At 34.0% G+C, this 20,048-nt stretch overlaps 3 protein-coding genes and 1 non-coding gene across 6 annotated transcripts; 2 read left to right on the forward strand and 2 right to left on the reverse strand.

Moving 5' to 3' along the window:
• The first annotated feature begins 6,956 nt into the window (after nucleotides 1-6,956).
• On the forward strand, nucleotides 6,957-7,028 carry TRNAD-GUC (transfer RNA aspartic acid (anticodon GUC)). The gene has a single exon. It is a non-coding gene; the product is annotated as a tRNA-Asp (tRNA).
• A 158-nt stretch (nucleotides 7,029-7,186) lies between these two features.
• On the reverse strand, nucleotides 7,187-8,493 carry LOC110409394 (DNA glycosylase superfamily protein). The gene has a single exon (XM_021418722.1). It carries the CDS (start codon nucleotides 8,306-8,308, stop codon nucleotides 7,346-7,348), a length of 963 nt encoding a protein of 320 aa, XP_021274397.1. The 5' UTR covers nucleotides 8,309-8,493; the 3' UTR covers nucleotides 7,187-7,345.
• Nucleotides 8,494-9,838: 1,345 nt separating this feature from the next.
• On the forward strand, nucleotides 9,839-15,191 carry LOC110408807 (sugar transporter ERD6-like 6). The gene is made up of 18 exons (XM_021417895.2): nucleotides 9,839-10,224; nucleotides 10,311-10,373; nucleotides 10,475-10,564; nucleotides 10,791-10,850; nucleotides 10,938-11,003; nucleotides 11,106-11,171; nucleotides 11,280-11,355; nucleotides 11,825-11,889; nucleotides 12,007-12,099; nucleotides 12,290-12,370; nucleotides 12,475-12,559; nucleotides 13,043-13,089; nucleotides 13,197-13,259; nucleotides 13,352-13,411; nucleotides 13,557-13,622; nucleotides 13,741-13,800; nucleotides 14,700-14,814; nucleotides 14,903-15,191. Exons 1-18 carry the CDS (start codon nucleotides 10,030-10,032, stop codon nucleotides 15,013-15,015), a joined length of 1,464 nt encoding a protein of 487 aa, XP_021273570.1. The 5' UTR covers nucleotides 9,839-10,029; the 3' UTR covers nucleotides 15,016-15,191.
• Nucleotides 15,192-15,321: 130 nt separating this feature from the next.
• Nucleotides 15,322-17,450, reverse strand: LOC110408808 (alpha/beta-Hydrolases superfamily protein). Of its 3 annotated transcripts, none has more exons than XM_021417898.1 (4): nucleotides 16,707-17,450; nucleotides 15,724-15,813; nucleotides 15,571-15,638; nucleotides 15,322-15,473 (listed from the first exon to the last, which is right to left on the reverse strand). In XM_021417898.1, exons 1-4 carry the CDS (start codon nucleotides 17,355-17,357, stop codon nucleotides 15,338-15,340), a joined length of 945 nt encoding a protein of 314 aa, XP_021273573.1. In that variant the 5' UTR covers nucleotides 17,358-17,450; the 3' UTR covers nucleotides 15,322-15,337. The 3 variants fall into 3 exon arrangements, with proteins under 3 accessions (XP_021273573.1, XP_021273572.1, XP_021273574.1); XM_021417897.1 differs by having other exon boundaries at nucleotides 15,724-15,816; XM_021417899.2 differs by having other exon boundaries at nucleotides 15,368-15,638; nucleotides 15,724-15,816.
• Between the last annotated feature and the right edge of the window lie 2,598 nt (nucleotides 17,451-20,048).

The raw sequence follows: 20,048 nt of genomic DNA on the forward strand, positions 1-20,048 counted from the left end.
ATGATTTGAGTGGCGGAGTTGACGTTTTTGCATGTGGAATCCAACGACCCCAACATAAAGTTTTCTCCTTTCCCTTGGCCACTTAGCTCCTCGCTTAATAATTCCCACCAAGTACTTCCTTCCCATATCTAATCACAACGCCTAATTATCACTTGCTAATACTAATTATTACCTAATTTTCCCCTATAATTTTCTCATTGGTGCATGAGTCACACCATGATGATCGTTTTACAAAAGATTACTGAGTAGTTTTTCACAACAATAATCAGAATTTTTAACTTTAATTTTCATCTTAATCAAGAATAAAAATCGACAAGTCATTAACAAATTTATATTTGATGTCTTATTCGCGTATACTATTCATATGTAGTGTTTTCCAATCCTTTTTATTCCTTCAACGATTCAATGGAGAAAGTTACTACTAGTACCAGACCTCTTCTTCTCTCGACCTACCATACATCAGCCTTGTGTTGTCTCCATCCAAGCATCTTCTTCCTTCCATGTTCTCTTTTTGTCTCTTTCTTCTCTTTCCCTCTAAGAATTGATTCTTTTCTATCGTCTATAGAAAATCCCCTTTCTCTTTAAACCCAAATTTCAGAGACGTTTGGGCTGTTCGTTGGGGAAAAATTATTTGAAATATGGTGGTTTAATTGTAAGGAAAGTCAGTGTTGATGAGATAAGGTATAAAATGCGTATACATTGACAATGCATTAAGTATAAACTTGTTGATAATAATTTTATTATTATAATTCAAGCACTTAATTAATTATATATGAAAATAAATAATTAACAAATTAAATTTCATATCAATGATAGAAAATTTGTAAAGTCGAGAGATGAGAATTAGTTAAATCAAAGAAATTTAGAGAAAATTAGACAAAGTAATAATTTTTAAATTTAACATATTTTAATTTATTTTTAAGAATTTTTAAAATTTTAATTTTTTTATTACTGAGATGATAATCTCTTCTTCATTAACAATCTCATTTTTTATAATTCAAGCAGTTAATTTTATTTGTTGATATTCCATCTATATATGTGGTGATTATGACGGCCCAGGCTCATGCAAGATTTTCATAAAATCGGTAATTAAGTACTTTTTGTCGTTAAGTTAATTTAGTTTAATAACAATGATGAGTTAATGACTTAAACTAATTAATTTTAGAGTTAATATCTATTGATTTTAATTATTTATGTCTCCTATTTTTTTTCGCTGGATGATAAGATAGACATGCCATTGCATTTAACACTAACTAAAGTGCCTTTTTTAAAAAAAAAACTCTAACAAAAGTGGTTTAATGGCACATCAATTATCCAACGTGATCGGACACTCTCAGTTTTCAAAAAGTTTTTAATTAAAAAATAAATATTTTTATAAATGGTTTTAAAAGGAAAAAATGTTTAAGGACAAAGTATTAATTAAGACAAAAATGACTTATATATATCTAACAATTGTGTTTAGATATAAATACAAATAAAGAAACTTTGATCAATTCACTATAAAAAACAAAATTTTATTAAATTTTTAAAGTTCTTTTATAAATAAGAAGGTATTTTTAAAAATAGATTTTCTTATAATTTTAACTGTTTTTAGTCAAAAGAATTAAAATTTGAACAATATTATCCTTAATGAAACTGATTCATTTATTTGGCTCAGCATCTCAACCCGAAGCCTATTAATGGGTTGAGTATAGTTAGGTCTGTACCTCAAACCGACTCGTATTCTTTGAGCTACTCTCGCCAGATCATTTATCCTTAGAGTATTTCTTACCACAAGGAAAAACATTTAAGCATTTTAAGTATTTCAGAGTAGCTTTTGATACATGAAAAAAACTTTTGAGCGTTTTGAGCATTTTTAAGTATTTTAGAGTAATTTTTGATATATGAAAAAAACCCTTTGAGCCTTTTGAGCATTTTTTGTCAAGTATGCATATTTATTAATTATGTTATTAAATAAAATATGGTGTATCATTTGAAGTCATTGATCTTATTAAATAAAATTTAGTAGTTTTGGTAGTTTTTAAGTATTACGTAATTGATTTTTGAACATTGTGTGATTAGTTTTTAGGTATTACGTTACTAATTTTTGAGCATTGTGTGACTGACTTCGGGTACAATTAGTTTTTAAACATTGCGTAACTAATTTTTAGATATTATGTGATTGATTGATATAACATTGCGTGACTTATTAGTAAGTCATTACTTGACTAGTTTCAAAGGTATTATGTGACTTAAGCATTGTTTAAAAATTAATCACGTAATACTTAAAAATTAATCACGTAATACCTAAAATCAATCACGTAATGCTTAAAAATTAGTTATATAATGTCTAAAATTAGTCACGTAATACCTAAAATTTAGTCTCATAATACTTAAAAACTAGTTTAATCAATTTCAACTTTTCAGTTTTAAGGTTCTATGAACAAGCCAATAAACCCAATAACCTAAAACACATTTTTTTTTGTTAAACTATGAAATTGTGTATTTCATAAAAAGAAGCTATAAAACTCCATAATCTTCTAAAACAAGACAAAATATATCTCTATCAGAAGTGTCTTGCTCACACCCTTTATGCAAAAACAAAATATACTCTTTTTACAAAATAATCCTTGAACAATTTCAATACAAAATCTCATAAAAAAAAATGAAATCTCCAGCAAACATATTTAACAATCATCCCTATCTTAGACATAACAAAATTGCGAATCACTATAAAACCTATCAAATATGCTTTAATTGTTCCTTCTCTATGAGCCTATCATTTTAACCAATCCAATCCAACTTATTAACACAAGCATTTCCATCGCAGCTCAAGTTTCCAAGCAAGTCCTTACTAAAAAACATCTAGTTATCATATTCATCATAATAACTGTAACCACTATAAAATAGCAAAATCATTGTTCATCGCGAACCTAAGATCCACCATCCAAAAAAATACAACAAAATAAGAAAGAGTTTGATGCCATCTTTGCTTTTTGGGATGATAAAAAGGAGCTGGATGGTAAGACAGACAGTATTTGACTAAAGAATTTGAGATTTAATTTTAAAATTTTTGTCTAAATGTCAAAATAAAGAAAACTGAAACAATTTTAATTTATCTAAAATTGTTTAAAGGGCATTGTTGTCAAGTTATGTCAAAAATTGATTAAAAATAATTAAAATTATAATGAATGATATTTTTGAATTGGGTTTGTGAGAAATGTTAACTCTCACAATTTTTTCAATTTTTTATTAAAAATTCATTGAAAACCTATTAGCTTATTCCTACAAAATATATTTTGTGAAAAAAAAAATATTTTTGTAGTGATATTTTGACAGAATGTATTTTTGCAGAAAAATTAGGTAAAATCTCATATTTCATATTACCTATGTAAAATAAATTAATGATTTTGATGGAAATTAAAGCAAATCAATTACTACTACAGTTGTATTGTCACCCTTAGTCTTTATAGCCTGTTCCTTTCCTGAGCTATATAGCGAGGTCTTATTATCTTTCCAAGTATGTTTTAAATGAAAAGATGAAAAAAAAAAAGAAGCAAAACCCAAAAATAAAAGTAATTAATAAAGGCTAAGTATTAAAACTCAATCAAGAGATGGTTGAGCTGGTGCAAATGGCTTAAGGACAAAGGGATTTTTGATGTATGGTGTGTAGATTGCATTGTCTTTGAAGAAAATGCTTCAACTTTAAAGGCAAAACCAAGTGGTTTCCACAGGTCTTTCACCCAAAAAAACCTTCATAGTTCGTCTTACAAAAAATGAATGAGGGAGCAGCTTTTTCTTTCAATACAAAGCACATGGGTGGCCACACGATATAGGAGGATTCCCCCATCTTTCATGGCCCTACTCATCACAATGAAGGTTCCAACTTCCTACTAATACTGCTACTATCTTCTCTCAACTCCCTCTCCTAACTCCCGCACAAACTTATATAGCTAGCTATACATGACAGGGAGCGGCCTGCCTCAGTCAACTCACCACTCAATTTGAACAACGAGTACGAGCACTAGCCATTGGTAGCTGATCTGGTGTCTCCGAGAGTTAATTGTAGGAAAGACTTATCGTGCAATTTTCACATAAATGCAAACAGTGGGGGGATGGAATGGTCCATTTCCATGTTGTTCAAGGCACTTTATAATGGGGTGGGGGAGGGGATGATATAGATTAGATCTTAGACCACAGATCCTCCCCAAGAGATTCAATGCCATGAAAATGCTGGACTTTATAAAACAAATATCTTAATCACTAAAACACAAATAATTTCCTGACAACGTTAATATAAAAAATTTACGAATGTCTAAGACAAAATTATGGAAAACATTTTTATTCCTCTAAGTTTCTCTTAATTTGATTGTCATTGTAACTAATAAAGGGTGCATTGATTTGTTTCCCTTTTTGATTGGACTATTAAGTTGTAAATATGTCTGCCCACTCTTGGTATATCTTGAAGCGATAAACTGATTTGAGCATTGATTGTCCTTTGAAGGTCCAGGTCCAAGCATTCAAATGTCATAAAAAGAAGTCTATTTTGATGTGAAATCTCACAAAGTAATCAGATTATTTGAAGGCAATCCATTGATCAAGCCATCAGTCTGCTGCTGATAACGATATGTTTTATCCATATTTACTTTTAAGGTGTCGTGGAAGAGGTTGTCTTCATCCATAATCTTATAGTTTCATGGTGAAAATTAAAGAGGTGATCAAATTGAATTATACATCTGTGAATAAAGCAGACACAGCGTCCAAATTCCAACTGTTCAGCTGCATCTCAGATTCCAGAGAAACAAAAGAGAAAAAAAAAAAAACCCAAGAAACAAACGCTTCTCAAAGGAATAAAGTGCAGTTCTATACGTCATATCATGAACCTATACCCCCATCTGGCCTTTGGTTTTTTCTGGAGTGTAGCAATCGGATGACTCATCCGCCCGAAGCCGCTTAACAGTGCTGCTAAACCAGTTACTAATAGACATTTTTGTGAATGTATACAAAGAAGAAAATAAAGTTAATAGTAACGTATTATAATAATATTCGTAATCTAATATAATTATATTGATTTAATTTATAATCTGTTTTATTATAATTATGTTAATATATATAGTTTTGTAATAGTACTTGTAAGTTTTTCTCTTTGGAATACTCCTTCCTTTGACAAAAAAGGAAAAAAAAAAACCCGAAGTTGCTAATTAGATATTTTGATTTTAATCCTGCCATGACACGAAAATTCTCCTATTCTATTAATATAGCCATGAATATGAAATAATGAAAAAGGAGAGCGAAGGGAAAAAGAAAGCAGGCTTGTCTTGATTCGCCGGTGCCGAAAGCAAAAAGAACATGTTCTTCAACGATAATCATTAATTTTGATGGATACAGTCATTGATTAATTTGGTTCATTTGTTGATTAATAATTTTGCAACATAACTATTTAATTAAATTATTAAAAAAATTGCACTTAATTATTGGTTTAAATTCTTTGTCCGCACTCAAATCTTATCTCTAGCTAGCTTGAAAGATGTCCCATATCCCTGTCATATCAAACATGAAAAAAAGGATCTGGAGACACACTTATCTTTTGACTAGTACTATCTTTCTTTCTTTCTTTCAGAAAATGAATGATGTGGTGCAACCAAAAGATGGATGTAGAGATTAGAGCACATGTAACAACAAAGCACATATCATATCCAGCCAAATAAGCTCTTGTAAGAAAGTGAAAAAAAAAAATAGACATACTGTGCTTGATTTTGGGTTCTCAATATACTGGGAATATTTCTAGGCAAATTTGTCAAGATGGGGATTTGCTTTCAAATCTTTTCTAGAGCTTTTACCCTCATCTTCTCGTCGAAAACCTATGCTTGCAATTGGAAATTGGCTAAGTCTGGTGTTGTGGAGCACCTTTGGGTTGAATTGGAATGGGAATTGGGCTGATTTGGGTTTGTACAGTGAGAATCAAAGCCTGGACTGTTTTATAACTCTGGGTTTGCCCCAGAAATGCCCATCCATATCTGTTGCACTCAAGGGGCATTAAGTGGGCTTTTAATCTACGTTTTTGTACATAAGAGAGCACTTAGGTGGGCTTCTGATCGAAATTCTTTTGCATATCTAATTTTCTAATGTACCGTGCATCATTTTTGGACAATTGATTGATTTTTATTCTCCAAGAACACAGGTAGATAAGCCTGTTACATAGCTCAACTGTTGCCTTCGTAGCATACAAGAGCATATTACGCAGAATTGAGAAATATCAAAACCTCATTAGATAGCAAAAATAGAATGACTTAGTCCCCATGTTAAGCAAAGCCTACTGTTTAACCAGATCATTAACGATTCTTGTAGCACCAGCTAGCTTCGTTCTATCAGTCTGTTAATGAGTTCATTTGGTGCTTTTTGCATATTCCTATGTAGTCGATTATCCTCTCCATCCAAATTTTGTAGATACAAGCACTCCAAGGTAATCTTAAGATAACAGATATAAATGTCTTTCCCTTTAATCTGTGCTGAGCCCAAGTAAGTTCATTATTCTAGTCTCCGATGTTCCTAGTCAAGCCACAAAGTTTTATTACCTTCTCTCAAATTTGCTTAGTGAAGGAGCAAAAGAAAAATAGGTGACCTCGTCTCCTCAGCATTACCACAAAATGAGCAGGTAGCATCAATCAAACACCAGGACCTGATCCTTTGGTAATAAGCCTATCGAGGACAGCCATCCAGGCCATGAGAACATGCTTGGGAAACCGTATGAGCCTAGACCAAGCAGCCTTCTCCTGCTTATCTCTGATAATAATCCTAGTCTTTTCGGTGGTGTAAGAAAAAGAGCTAAATGAACCCAACCGTAATTCCTTGTTGCTGGGTAACCAGTTGAAAGGGCAAGACTTCCCAATTGCTAAGCAGCTTCTTCCGAGTGCGAAGCTACCAAAAGTAGGATATGCATCTGACAAATTGTTACCTTAAGAGATGATAATCACCCAGTCGTTGTAGTATAGTGGTGAGTATTCCCGCCTGTCACGCGGGTGACCCGGGTTCGATCCCCGGCAACGGCGTTAAGCTTTTTCCAGCCTACCTGTTTTGGCTTGCCTTAATCACATACTCTAAAACCCCAATTAACAGCCTACCTGTTTTCCTCCTTTGGAGGGCTTACCTTAATCACATCCGCTAAAAGCCCAATAAACAGCTCTAATAACGAACTTGCAACTCTTAATTAAGCTGAAGAAACAAGTTAATTTATCCAAAATGTCTATAACTTTGACACAGGCCCAAACCATCAAAGATAAACATGAATAGACCTTAATTCTAGTTCAAAGCACAAAAACACAAGCACTTAGAAACAATCAGATGTCTTTCAATCCTAAAAACATGATTAAAACCCTCCATTTTGTTCAGCTTCAACAGTTTGAGCTTTCCCATTCCCTTTGGTTTTGGCTTCCACAATCCTCCACATATACCACGACCCAACTGATCTGTAAGGCTTCCACTTCTCACAAATCTGCTGCATTTGTAATGGCTTCGGCAGCTCCTTCAACCCGTACAGATACTGGACTCCTTTCCTAACTCCAAGATCCCCAACAGGCAAAACATCGGGCCTATGAAGTGCAAATATCATAAACATGTGGACCGACCAAGGCCCGATTCCTTTGACAGCTGTCAACATTTGCAACAACGTTTCATCGTCCATTGTAAGGATGGAAGAATCCGACAGAACCCCTGTTGAAAACTTGTCCGAAAGGTCGTGGAGATAGCTCGCTTTGCGAGCCGAGACCCCGATTTCACGGAGCTTTTGTGGGGTAAGTGAGAGGACCGTGTTAGGGAGGACGTTGGATTCATTTCCGCAGAGGGAAACGAAGCGAGCGTAGATCGAGTTGGCGGCTTTGGTGGCGAGTTGTTGGAAGATAATGGATTTGGAAAGGGAGACAAAGTGGGAGTTACACGGAGAGAGTTTCGGTGGGGGGTGGGCGGAAATGAGGGCGGCGAGAAGAGGATCTGAGGTGCGGAGATGGTTAACAGCGAGGTCGATTTCGGGTTTTGTTGATAGAGATTTTGGGATTTTGAGAGCAACCGTGAGTGAAGGTTGAGGAGACTTGGTTGCGTCGTCGACGGGGGTATTGGAGATCACTTTTCGGATTTTGCGTGGTCGGAATGGGATCTTGGAGGACGTTGAAGGGTTTCCACGAAGTTTCCTGACGGTGCTTCTGGTGCTCATAGTGGTGGTTTGCGGCGGAAGGTTCATGATTGCGACTTCGTGATGGTTTCGGGAGAAGGTGAGTTTGGGCCTTTTGGCAGTGGCAGCAAAGGTTGTTGGCGTTGGGCTGGTCAAAGATTTCATGGTCAGGGGTTCTTGCTCCTCAAGAGATTGACTTTTTTTTTTTTAATTGAAGATCAAAGTAGAAATTACTTTAAGTGATTAAATTAAGTAATTGGCTGACATCCCATAATCATTATTTTTTAAAAAAATAAAAAGAAAATGAAATAGTATTACAAAAATATTCTTATAAGATAAAAAATAAAATAAATAAGTGACATCAAATACATACTTAATTAAATGAAATAAATATATAAATTAAATAATACACTTAAATCTCTACAAAAATTAATATAATTTGGATCATGAAAATTTATTAATTAATCAAAATTTTATTTAACCAATAAAAGATAATTTACTAATTTATATATCAATTAATAAAAAATTAATTCATGAATATATTTTTTTTCAAAATGCTAAATTTAATTCATGTATTGTGCATAATTTTTTCTTAAAATATGAAAATACTACTCCATAATTGTTAATATACAAAAAAGTTAAAGATGAAATCTAAAAAACATAAATTTTAAGAAGAAATAAATAATATTGAAGTTATATTTTATAAAAACTTTATAATTGAGTAATGTATATATATAATTTTTTATTTAAAAAATATTATTAATTTATATATTAAGTAAGATTAATATGTGTTTTTAAAATATATTATTTTATAAATTCAACGAATTATTAATTTATTATGTTGATCTCAAGTCTCGATCGACTAAAAATATTATTTACTCAAAATTATTAATTTATCAAATATTAATTTATAAAATTTATACTATATATTTAAAATATTTTATAAAAAATTACATTGAGTAATTATTAATTTTGTGATGATAAAAAATTTAAAATATATAATTAACTATTTGATTATAATAGAAATGTAAACTTAGTTTTTAAATTTTTTTTCTAAAAAATTACTTTTTTATCTTTATAAATTTTAATATTAATATTATATTAGAATTGAATTCAAAACAATTATTCATTCTCATTTATTTTATCATTTCAATTAAACGATTGAATTGACATATTAAATCGAGACAATTCAAAATGATTCTATACATTATTAGTTAAATATCACATTATATCAAAAGTCTAAAAATGATCACAACTCAACAAGTTCATGTGTTTTTTTTATAAAAATACCTTCAATAAGTTGGGCTTAATCTTAATATAAAATTAATTAATCAGATTATACAATTTTGAATGAATATTTCAGCTTTTCAAAAAAAAATTTTAATCAGATTATACAAATTTGATCTCTTTATTTTAGTCTCTCCAAAGATTGAAAAAACCACGTCATCCAAAAAATAAAATATTTAATTTAAGTTTTTATAGAAATAATGAAAAATATTGCCAACATACTTGATAAAGAGTATATGGGAGATGTCGTTTTATGCCGGTAAAAGGGCCCCGGGTTCTAGGATCTAGTCTTTGAAACCATGGATTGTTGCCAAAAAACGACAATCCTCGACCATTAAAGCAAGGATAAGGTCCCGACCAAACTCTTTAATTACAATTATCCCGAAAAAAGAACAACCAAAATACCCGCCACGTCGGCATACCACGTGTCTTTTTTCCCATACAAAATTCTGAGAAGCCCCAGACTCGTCGTCATCGTCATCCTCATCGTTCCCTTTTTTTCTCCAATCAAAAGCCCAGTGCTTCGAGTTTCCTGCAACACTTGATCGTCACAAATCGGGCGACGTTGTTTTGCTGTGTTCCCCCTGCAGCGAGAGGCGATGAGTTTCCGGGACGATAATGAAGAAGGCCGGGATCTCAAGAAGCCGTTCTTGCACACCGGAAGCTGGTATCGGATGAGCTCGAGGCAGTCCAGTATCATGGGCTCCTCGGCCCAAGTCCTTCGCGACGGATCAATCTCTGTCGTACTCTGCGTCCTAATCGTCGCCTTGGGCCCAATCCAGTTCGGCTTCACCGTATAATAACTCTCTCTCTCTCTCTCTCTCGTTTCTAATTTCATATTCAACTGTAAATTTATGGTTTTTAAAATTTGAAAATGCAGTGTGGATACTCTTCTCCTACTCAAGCTCAAATCACCAATGATCTTAAGCTTTCGATTTCAGAGGTCCGTATTTTGAATCGCCAAAATTCGTTATTTTTTCATTATTCTGTGTTGCTATACATTAAAATTAGCTTCTTTTTATATGTTTCCTTTTGTGCGAGCAGTATTCTATTTTTGGTTCGTTATCAAATGTGGGCGCAATGGTTGGAGCGATAGCCAGTGGTCAGATTGCTGAATATATTGGCCGAAAAGGGGTACAAATTGATTTTTGATTAATTTCTTACTTCTTAATTTCTTTTATTTTTCCTTTGATTGAAGCAGCGCTTCAGCTTTGAACTGAGAAATCGTACATATGATCCGTTAATTTTCCAAATTTGTGTTTGTATTTGCTCTCATAATGCATCAAATATGAATCCGTGATATTTATTTATGCTTTTTCATTTTAATTACTTAAAATTGCATTGTTGTGTTCATTTGCAGTCGTTAATGATTGCGGCGATTCCTAACATAATAGGATGGCTGGCCATATCCTTTGCCAAAGTAAGTGACTTTGGGGTTTTTTGTCCTTGTTACTGTGTCTCTTTCGCAAAGCTTGTTGCTAACGCATTTTGCCTTGGGCCCTCATAGGACTCCTCATTTTTATTTATGGGGAGATTGTTAGAAGGGTTCGGTGTTGGTATAATTTCTTACACGGTAACGTGAAAGCTTTCATTTATTCTTTACTTCTTCGCTTGGAAGCCTTTTTTAAAGTAATGCTGGAAACAGCAGTAGCATCATCATGTTAATTATGTCTAGGTGCCTGTGTATATAGCTGAGATATCACCACAAAACATGAGAGGAAGCCTTGGATCAGTGAACCAGGTTTGTTGCACATTATGCTTGCTGAATTTTCTAACACGATACATTGGTATTAATATCCACATTTAATTGTGTCAACTGATTAATTAAGTGAACTCCTTTGTTGGGTAGCTATCAGTTACTATTGGAATAATGCTGGCTTATCTTTTGGGACTGTTTGCAAATTGGAGAGTGCTTGCAGTTTTAGGTACGTGGATTAAAATTTGTTCACTTAGCCACTCTTTGGCAGAAAGAGAAGCGTTGAATGCTATTGGAGAAACAGTATTCAAACTTTTCTTCCTATTTGAACAAATTCGAAATTTTTCAAGATTTCATATTGTGGGATGCATTTGAGTACTTGAATTCTTGAATGTGATTCAAGTTAATAAATATATTTGTTTTTGTAGAAAATATTATTGAAAAATTAATAATATTTGAGGAAATCTCTTTTCTCAAGGAAATAAAGTTCTTTTAAATTTAATAGAGATAGATGGTTACTAGGCTCTAGAGCAACTACTTCTTCCTGTGACGATGTTAGTTATGGCATTATTCCTATATACATTAGATTACTATGGTTCAGCTAAAGAGGAATGATGTTCGATGTATATCAATAATCAATCAAATTGGTTGATCAATGTACAGTTTTCATTAATAGACTGCTATGCTTCTTCTTGTAGGAATATTACCGTGTACAATATTGATACCTGGCCTATTCTTCATACCAGAATCTCCTCGATGGCTGGTATGAAACATGTCCTGCTATTATATTGATTGGACCTTTTATGATCTGTTATCTTTCCCATTACGGTTTCTATATATTATTTTTTCTGTTCTCGTAATGTGGATGCGTTGCATCCAGGCAAAAATGGGAATGATGGAAGATTTTGAAGCCTCTTTGCAAGTTTTGCGTGGCTTTGATACAGATATTTCTGTTGAAGTCCATGAAATCAAGGTATTGAACTGAATTACTGGCTATCTGTCCTTTACACTTCAGCCAAGGCTCATGCTTTCTGGATTGAACTTGCAAAACGGAGTTGTTACACAAAAGCTCTTAGTTGATTAGCATAAGGTTGTATATTATGGGCATTATTTTTCTAGTCTCCTCTTAAAGTTATATTAAGCTCTAATTACTACTTCCGCAGAGAGCTGTAGCATCATCAAGCAAGAGAATGACAATTCGATTTGCAGACCTCAAGCGAAAAAGATATTGGTATCCTTTGATGGTAGATTCTTTTGTTTTTTAATTATTTATTTCATCTATAGCACTTTTTCCTTTGTCCTTAAACGTATTGAACCCCCAATTTTAGTGGTATTTGGTATACTGCAGATAGGGATTGGATTACTGGTGCTTCAGCAACTCAGTGGTATCAATGGTGTTTTATTCTATTCCAGTAATATATTTGAAAGAGCTGGTTAGAACAACATTTCTCTGATGTTAACTATTACTTTACTATTCATTGAAGCATTTTATGGTGGATGAATATATTTTTCTAATACATGGAGACATCAAAATGTGTAAACCACCACTTTTGGATGGTATACAAATGCGAATTTGGTAAGACAAAGTTGCTGCCTGGATAATATTTAATGGATGTGCCAAACAAAGCAGGAAAGAATACATTTGTGGTCTGAGAGGGATTTGCTAATGTTCTCTTTATACATCTTATCACTGTGCTCATATGGTAACAATATGAGGATCATCTCGTTAATTACACAACTTACCTATAATCAAATTCCCATTTCCGTCTCAAGTGCTCTCATTCTATGACAGCCATAATAGCTTAATGGCATAAATTGCTTTGTGTTCTTTGAAGTTGCAACAGCTTTGGTTTTCATTCATCTATTTATTTTCTGCCTTCTGTTTCATTATTTGACTTTGCTATAAATATGTCTAGGGGTTTCATCTAGCAATGTTGCAACAGTTGGGCTTGGGGCTATTCAGGTAACTTGTCATTAGTCACGAACTGTCTTGTTTTGCCATGCAGGCATTCAAATATTGCAAGGGAATTATATCTTGATCAGTCTAATAGGAGTTTGGATTCTGTGTAGGTCATTGCAACTGGTGTGACTACATGGTTGGTGGACAAAGCTGGCCGGAGGCTGCTTCTTATGGTGTGTTCTAGCTAACTAATTCACCTTTTATTTGATAATGAGCCAAAGTGAACATAGCAATGAATAAAATCATGACTGAAATGATTTTGCAGGTATCCTCATCTGGAATGACTCTGAGCCTGCTCATTGTTGCAGTCGCATTTTTTGTCGAGGTTGGTGATCTTCCTTTTTCAAAATCTTTTAGAATCCAATTTCAAGAATTAAGAAATCCTGCTTGAGAAATTCTTTCTTAATCATTTTACTATTGCCTCTTGATACCTTCTTCTCCCTCCTCTTCTTTTTCTTCGCTGATACCAGGGCATCGTCTCTCAAGATTCTGACTTGTATAGCATAATGGGAATACTGTCACTGGTGGCCCTTGTGGTAAGATTTGCTTTTAGACATGGTAGATTGTGTGTGTATTATACATACACACACACATCATGTACTCTAGTTTTGTCAAGTAGATTTCAATCTGTTTGACTGGCATTTCTCCATCCAGGCCTTTGTGATTTCCTTCTCACTGGGTGTTGGAGCAATTCCATGGGTTATAATGTCTGAGGTATCCAAATTTCTCTTGTATTTCACCAGACTCTAAATAAGAAGCATTCTTATTTGTGCAGTGTATGATTCTGTATAATAGACTAGCTGATGATGACAGTTGACTTGTCTGACCATGGATAATAAGCAACTGACACCAAGGAAAAAAGGAATATCTAATATCCGTTTAAGCATCCCCCTTAATATCAATATTTAGTTGAAGGCATGCATTTGCCTAACTCAACCAAAACTAAACGTTTTTGTGAGCATTATTGCTTTCTTGAAAGATTTGTTTTTTTTTTTTTTGAAAGATGGCTTTCTTGAAAGATAAAGCAGAGATGGGATGGTTGAGGGTAATGCCTTCTGTAGTGACAGTGATTTTAAATCCAGTGGGACTATATTACATTTTTATTTGGTATTGCTGCTAAACCAGGTGTCTGTGCTTTTAGTCATCATGCGCACTCTTATCTTTTTCATGTCTTCAGTTCTTATCATGGGCAGCATCTGTGTATGCATTTGGGTGGTCCATATTGGTTTAATAAGAATGCAAGAGATAGGAAGCAAGTAACAAACCTAGGCTACACTTGAGTAATTTAAGTCCATGTATAGAAACAGCATTAAGATTCCTACAATTTGGTTACTATTGTTTTCTCAACCAGGGCTACAAGTGTTCTCTTATAAGGTGCTGGTGCTCTCTGTTATGTATCTATGCAGTATTTCAGAATTTCTTGCTCAAGTTGTGACAACTTTAGAATTGGATACATGGCTTCTCTAAACAGAAATTGAATGGATAAAGAGTGCATCTAAGTCATTTATTACTGTTTGTTATGTGGTTAAAGTCTTTCTGAATATTAAGTACATTGGTCACTTTGTTGGGGTTGTTTCTGCAAGTGCTTATTTTTCCTAAAATTCTTCTTTCAGATACTTCCAGTAAATATTAAGGGTCTAGCTGGCAGTGTTGCAACGTTGGCAAATTGGATGACATCGTGGGCAATTACTATGACTGCAAACTTGCTTCTGACCTGGAGTGGTGGAGGTCTCTCTTTCTCTCTCTCATCTGTGCCTAGTTGTGTGTGGAAGTACAATTAGAGTCTATAATTAACATGGTTGCTTCTTATGAGCAGGGACTTTCACACTTTATGCAATTGTGGCTGCTTTCACCATTGTTTTTGTGGCACTTTGGGTCCCTGAAACAAAAGGACGAAGTCTGGAAGAGATTCAGTTATCCTTCAGATAAAAATGTTCTTCACTGTATGCATTTTATCTTTTCCTGATTTGATCTCAAGTAAATGAGTTGTGCATGTGCAAATCACATTGGTCTCCAGTCTCTCTGTTACAGCTGTAGGATGTTGTCGTGGCATTATTATATTCTTTTCAAAGAAAAAGGCGAATTTGTTCCTATTTATTATATAACCATCTCTTTGCCAGAAAAATGATAAGATATTTTACAATCCATTACAAATAGCAGTACCCCCTCCCTCTTTTTCCTATTTCATGACACCAAGCTGTGTCATTGACTTGAAATAAAGTGGGAAGAGAATACTGGAACTAAAAGATTTTCATTTGTCAACTTTTTCTGCCAGCAAGGAAGCCAGAAAACGCTTAAGGCACCTATTGTACACACAAGGTCGCTCCAGGTGAACCAGGTGGCCTGCCTTCTTTATGCCTTCGAATGTTGTATTATCTCCGAGTTGCCTGTTTAGAAATATCCAATTACGCGAAAGCCATATCAGTACTACTGAAAGATTGAGAAACATCAATATCTGACGAATATTGTTGAGGCAAAACTTACTCTTTCATGTTGTGGGCAAGCTCCTGCTTAAAGATCTGATCTTCTTCACCCCATAACAGATGTATTCTCTGCAAATTAATATTGAAAAATAAGAGAGCAAACATGGGAAATTCCAGGAACAAGAAAAAGAGAAGCAAAATGCAAATTAAAAACCTGTGGAAAAGAGGGAATGGTGGCATCCTTGTTGCTAATGACCAAGGCCTCCAGCAGTTCAGCTCTCTCTTTCCTGTTAGTAAACATCACCTGCTAGGGGGGGTTTGATCAGAAGTTTCCAACTATAACAATGACAATAACTGTTCCTTCTATAAATGGAACTTTCCTTTTTTAATGCAAGGGTCCTTTTTTTAAAGGTTTCCTAGTTTGGCCAACGTTTCCAAATTTTTCTTCATTAAATTTCCCAGGGCCACGGCCACCTGTAACGAGAGAGGAGATATTGTCCACAGGCTCTCTGGTCATTAGACCTGTCACTGTATCAATACACTTCTTATGGTACACTGTTAGGTACAGTTGGTTGAGCGAAACGCACTGGTCACATTTTTCTCGTTCTGTTTCGGCAATTTTCTTCCCCCTCATGAGATTAAATTAAAAGTCTAATTTCCTTGCCGGCTTTTAATCCAAATTTTCCACTTAAAATTTCTGTAAATTTGTTCTATTTCAACAGTATCCTGCTTTGTATTCTACTGGTTTTATCAATGAAGGGAAATAAGTATAAAATACCGTCATACTCCTTAAGCTGCTATCATTTCCATGGTGGATGGAAACTTTAGTGCGATAAAAAGCATTAACAATGAATACCAAAATGTATGGTGAGACAGAAAAAGGGTTGGTCTAATTATAACTTGTCATAACATTTTTATACTTTAGTGGACAAATAAAATGAATTTTGATATATTGTCACACGCCATGTTCTGACATATAATTGTGTTTCTTTACAAGTTGCTGTAACTAATGATTTAGTTATTGGGATATTAATTCCAAAAAGCCATGAAAATCATGTGATCACCAGTCATGCAAATGTTCCTGACACTACTTTTTCTCAAAAGCATGGCATAAACTAAAGAATTCTTCAGAAAAGAAAGAAAGAAAGAAAGAAGGAAATTATGTTTGTTGATGATCATAAGTGTAATGGTACAAACCTCAAGGTAGTCTTTGTGAAGCCGATCAGGGAACCAAAGCTTCTTGTAAGCAGCAACTGAAAGAAGAGCTTTAAGACCCTTGACAGAATTAGGTAACAGTAATTCCGAAGAAGAGGAGAAGCCTAGCCTGTTTAGAGTCTCCACGCTTATGGAGTCAGTCATGGCCAGGATCGAGCCAGACACCACCATGGCCTGAACCAAATCAGGGTACAACTCAGCAATCTTAAATGCTACCATCCCTCCGTAGCTAAACCCCACAACAACACACTTTTCCACACCAAGTTTCCTTAAACCCTTAACCAAGTACTCGGCTTGGAAAGTAGGTGACCGGTCAGGTTTGTCAGTCATGGAGCCACCAAAGAAGAGAAGGTCAGGTACATAAACGGAGTACTTCTTTGTTAAAGCACCAACTTGGAATTGCCATGTGACTATGCCTTCTGCAGCAAAACCATGCACCAAGACAACCACTGGTTTTGTTGGTTTGTCCACGTGGGTGACCTTTTCACCCTTTTCTGGTTTCCTGATTGTTTCACAAGGAACCCAAAAGTTCATGACCGTGCCTGGCTCGATCTCCACGTCGTAAGGCCTAACCCCTGCCATCTTCATTAGTCCATGCAACAGCGGTTTCTGTGCTGCTACAAGGTTCACCATTTTCTCTTTTTTGGGTTTTGCTTTCTGTTCCTCTCTCTCTCCCTGGAAGTTAAAAGCACTGAATCTAATGTTGGAGAAGGCAGGGGTTTTAAACTAACGAGGAACCTTGGGTTTGGTTACGGGTTGTTATCAGTAGTATTAAAAATGGGCTCTTTACACAGGATACTAAATTTCAACGCATATCATTTCCATTAGTGGTAGCTTGACTGCCTTGAGTACTCTTGGAATTGTTAATGGCCAAATGAAAGCCAGCGCAGATGGGCAAAAGGCCCACACCCGAAAACCTCGTTATCAAAACGAATCCAAATTATAGATTCTAAACTTTCTTACACGAAATCTTCCTTTCTAATGCGTGTCTAGTTGGTTACTTCGTACAACCATTTTTAAGCCTTTTAATGTGCAAGGTTGTTTGATTTTCGATCACCTGCACTGCCTACTTTCGTCTGCATGTCTGTTGGGGGTCCTTGACTGCTTATATAGATATAGAAGAATTAGAAAGATAGACTAGTTGTTGTTTGCATGTTTTATCAGAGATATCTTATATTTAAATCTGAAATCCCTCCACAATTTAAGTATTAATCAACAAAATTCATCTTGCCTTTTGCTCCTATTACCATCAACAAAGTTAAGAAAACTTGTCCTTTCTTACACGTGGCAAAAATATATCCATGATACAAGAAAAGGGACGAAAGATTTTTGTTTGAACAAAATTTTAATTTAACCGTATCCTATAATAAATTTAATGATCTTAAAATAAAGTTTACAAGTCTCTATATATATGAAAAAACAAAAAATAAATGCACAATTTTAAAAGAAATATCATAATATTTAACTTCATTTAAGGTTTACTAAGACAATATGAGCCGGAGGGTTAGTCATTAATTAAGGAGTTCTCTTCAAAATAAAAGTAATCAAATTAAATTTTAGTTAAGTTTAACAAGTGCTAGTAAATACTTATTAGTTAACCCTTCAAACAAAAAAGAATTTTGTCAACAAATGTTTAAGAGTAGTCACTAAAACTGTTATATTAGGTAATTTGTTTTTTCTCTTTATTTTTCCTCGAGGTGCAACAGAACAAAATGCAACCTATTGACAACTTTGTACTGAACCTGATGAACTACACCAAAGATAGGAAAAATGATAAAGACAACTGAACTACTAATGTTGCAATAGCCAACAGCCCACCCACTATATTAATATATATAAATTTAACGATAGTTTTTTTTTTAATTAAAACTGTGAAAAGCTGATAACCAAACTAATTAATGCTGGCCAATAACAAAAGCAGAACCCTGCACTTTTGGCCCGTAGCCTCCGCTGTGGAAGTCAATCAGGGTGGTGCAGACTTCGATGGGAGGTCCCAGGTTAATGACCAATCAAGATCTAAAAGCCCAGGCCAGCTGAACCTCGGAATAGGGATCGGCACAGGAATGTTTCTCCCGGCCCTGGTCTTCAGGACCCAAGAGGATAGTTTTTTCCTCCATAAATGGAAACCTCATGGGTGATTTGTGGGCTGGGCTGGTCTTCCTTGAGCTAGCCGGTTAGCATCGGGGGTGGGTGAGGCGAGGCTCTTCTTCTTCTTCCTCACAAGTAAGAAAGATTAATTTGTTCAAAGTATCCTCTTAATAACTTGTCGGAGTTGCAAATTTGACTGCAACATGGATTGGTTCCTACCAAGAAATTATTGCATTACAGAAGTCAAATTGAGGTGGAGTGTTTGAGAAGTAAAAATCTTAAGACGCAAGAGATTAAAATTAAATCAATAAATTACAAGTGATTGAAAAATCGTATCAGAAAAAAATAGTTTTCATTTGTATATATGAAAGAAACATGAACGAATTTCATGCCTTATTGCACTGTGATTCTTTATTATTTAATTTAATAATGAGATATCTTAATATGTTCTTTACATCTTTTTACTCATTTCATTCATGTATTTCAATCCGTATAATATTTTTATCTTTTGCTCTTTTTTCTACTATAATATGTATATACCAAAAAAATATAATACTTTTTATGTAAACGTTGCACGAGCGTATGATTTAGTGACCAACTCGGCATCCGTATAGTGATATTTGAAGGACAAATTCTCTAAGTTGAAATGATTCTTCAACTTACATACATATATATATATATATATTAAATTCAAAGTACTATAGTTAGAATCCACAAAATATATATAGCAAAAAGACGAACACAATTGAAAATGACGACTTCCAAACCTTTAATACCAAAAACAAAAATAAACTCGATCCCATCAAGTATCAACTAACCTTTTGTGCATTTAGATATAAGTAGAGAGTTTAATTTTACAACAAATTTCCTTTGTCTACAAGTGAAATAACAATCTTTCCTCTTAACCTTGTTTATATATGTATATAAACCCCTTAACCTTGTTTTTATATAATTAAGTTTATTAAATTTTGATATAAACCTATAATATATATTACTTTCATATCAATCTTAAATGCATATCCACAATGCTTAAATTTTAAATTTAAGAAACATAACGAATATCAAGAAAACGAATCCTAGCAGATAATTTGATAGATATAATATTTATTAAAATTTGAATCTAATTGAAAATTTTTTGTTATTTTCGCAATTGCCATAATTTTTATTCGAGTTATCACAATTAAATAAATTTGTTATATTTTCAAACTTTCGATAGTGATAATGGTGTAAATATCT

This window comes from Theobroma umbraticum, unplaced genomic scaffold (assembly GCF_002168275.2).
Source record: "Theobroma umbraticum cultivar Fairchild unplaced genomic scaffold, ASM216827v3 scaffold_44.0, whole genome shotgun sequence".
In the NCBI taxonomy this organism is placed as follows: Eukaryota; Viridiplantae; Streptophyta; class Magnoliopsida; order Malvales; family Malvaceae; genus Theobroma; species Theobroma umbraticum.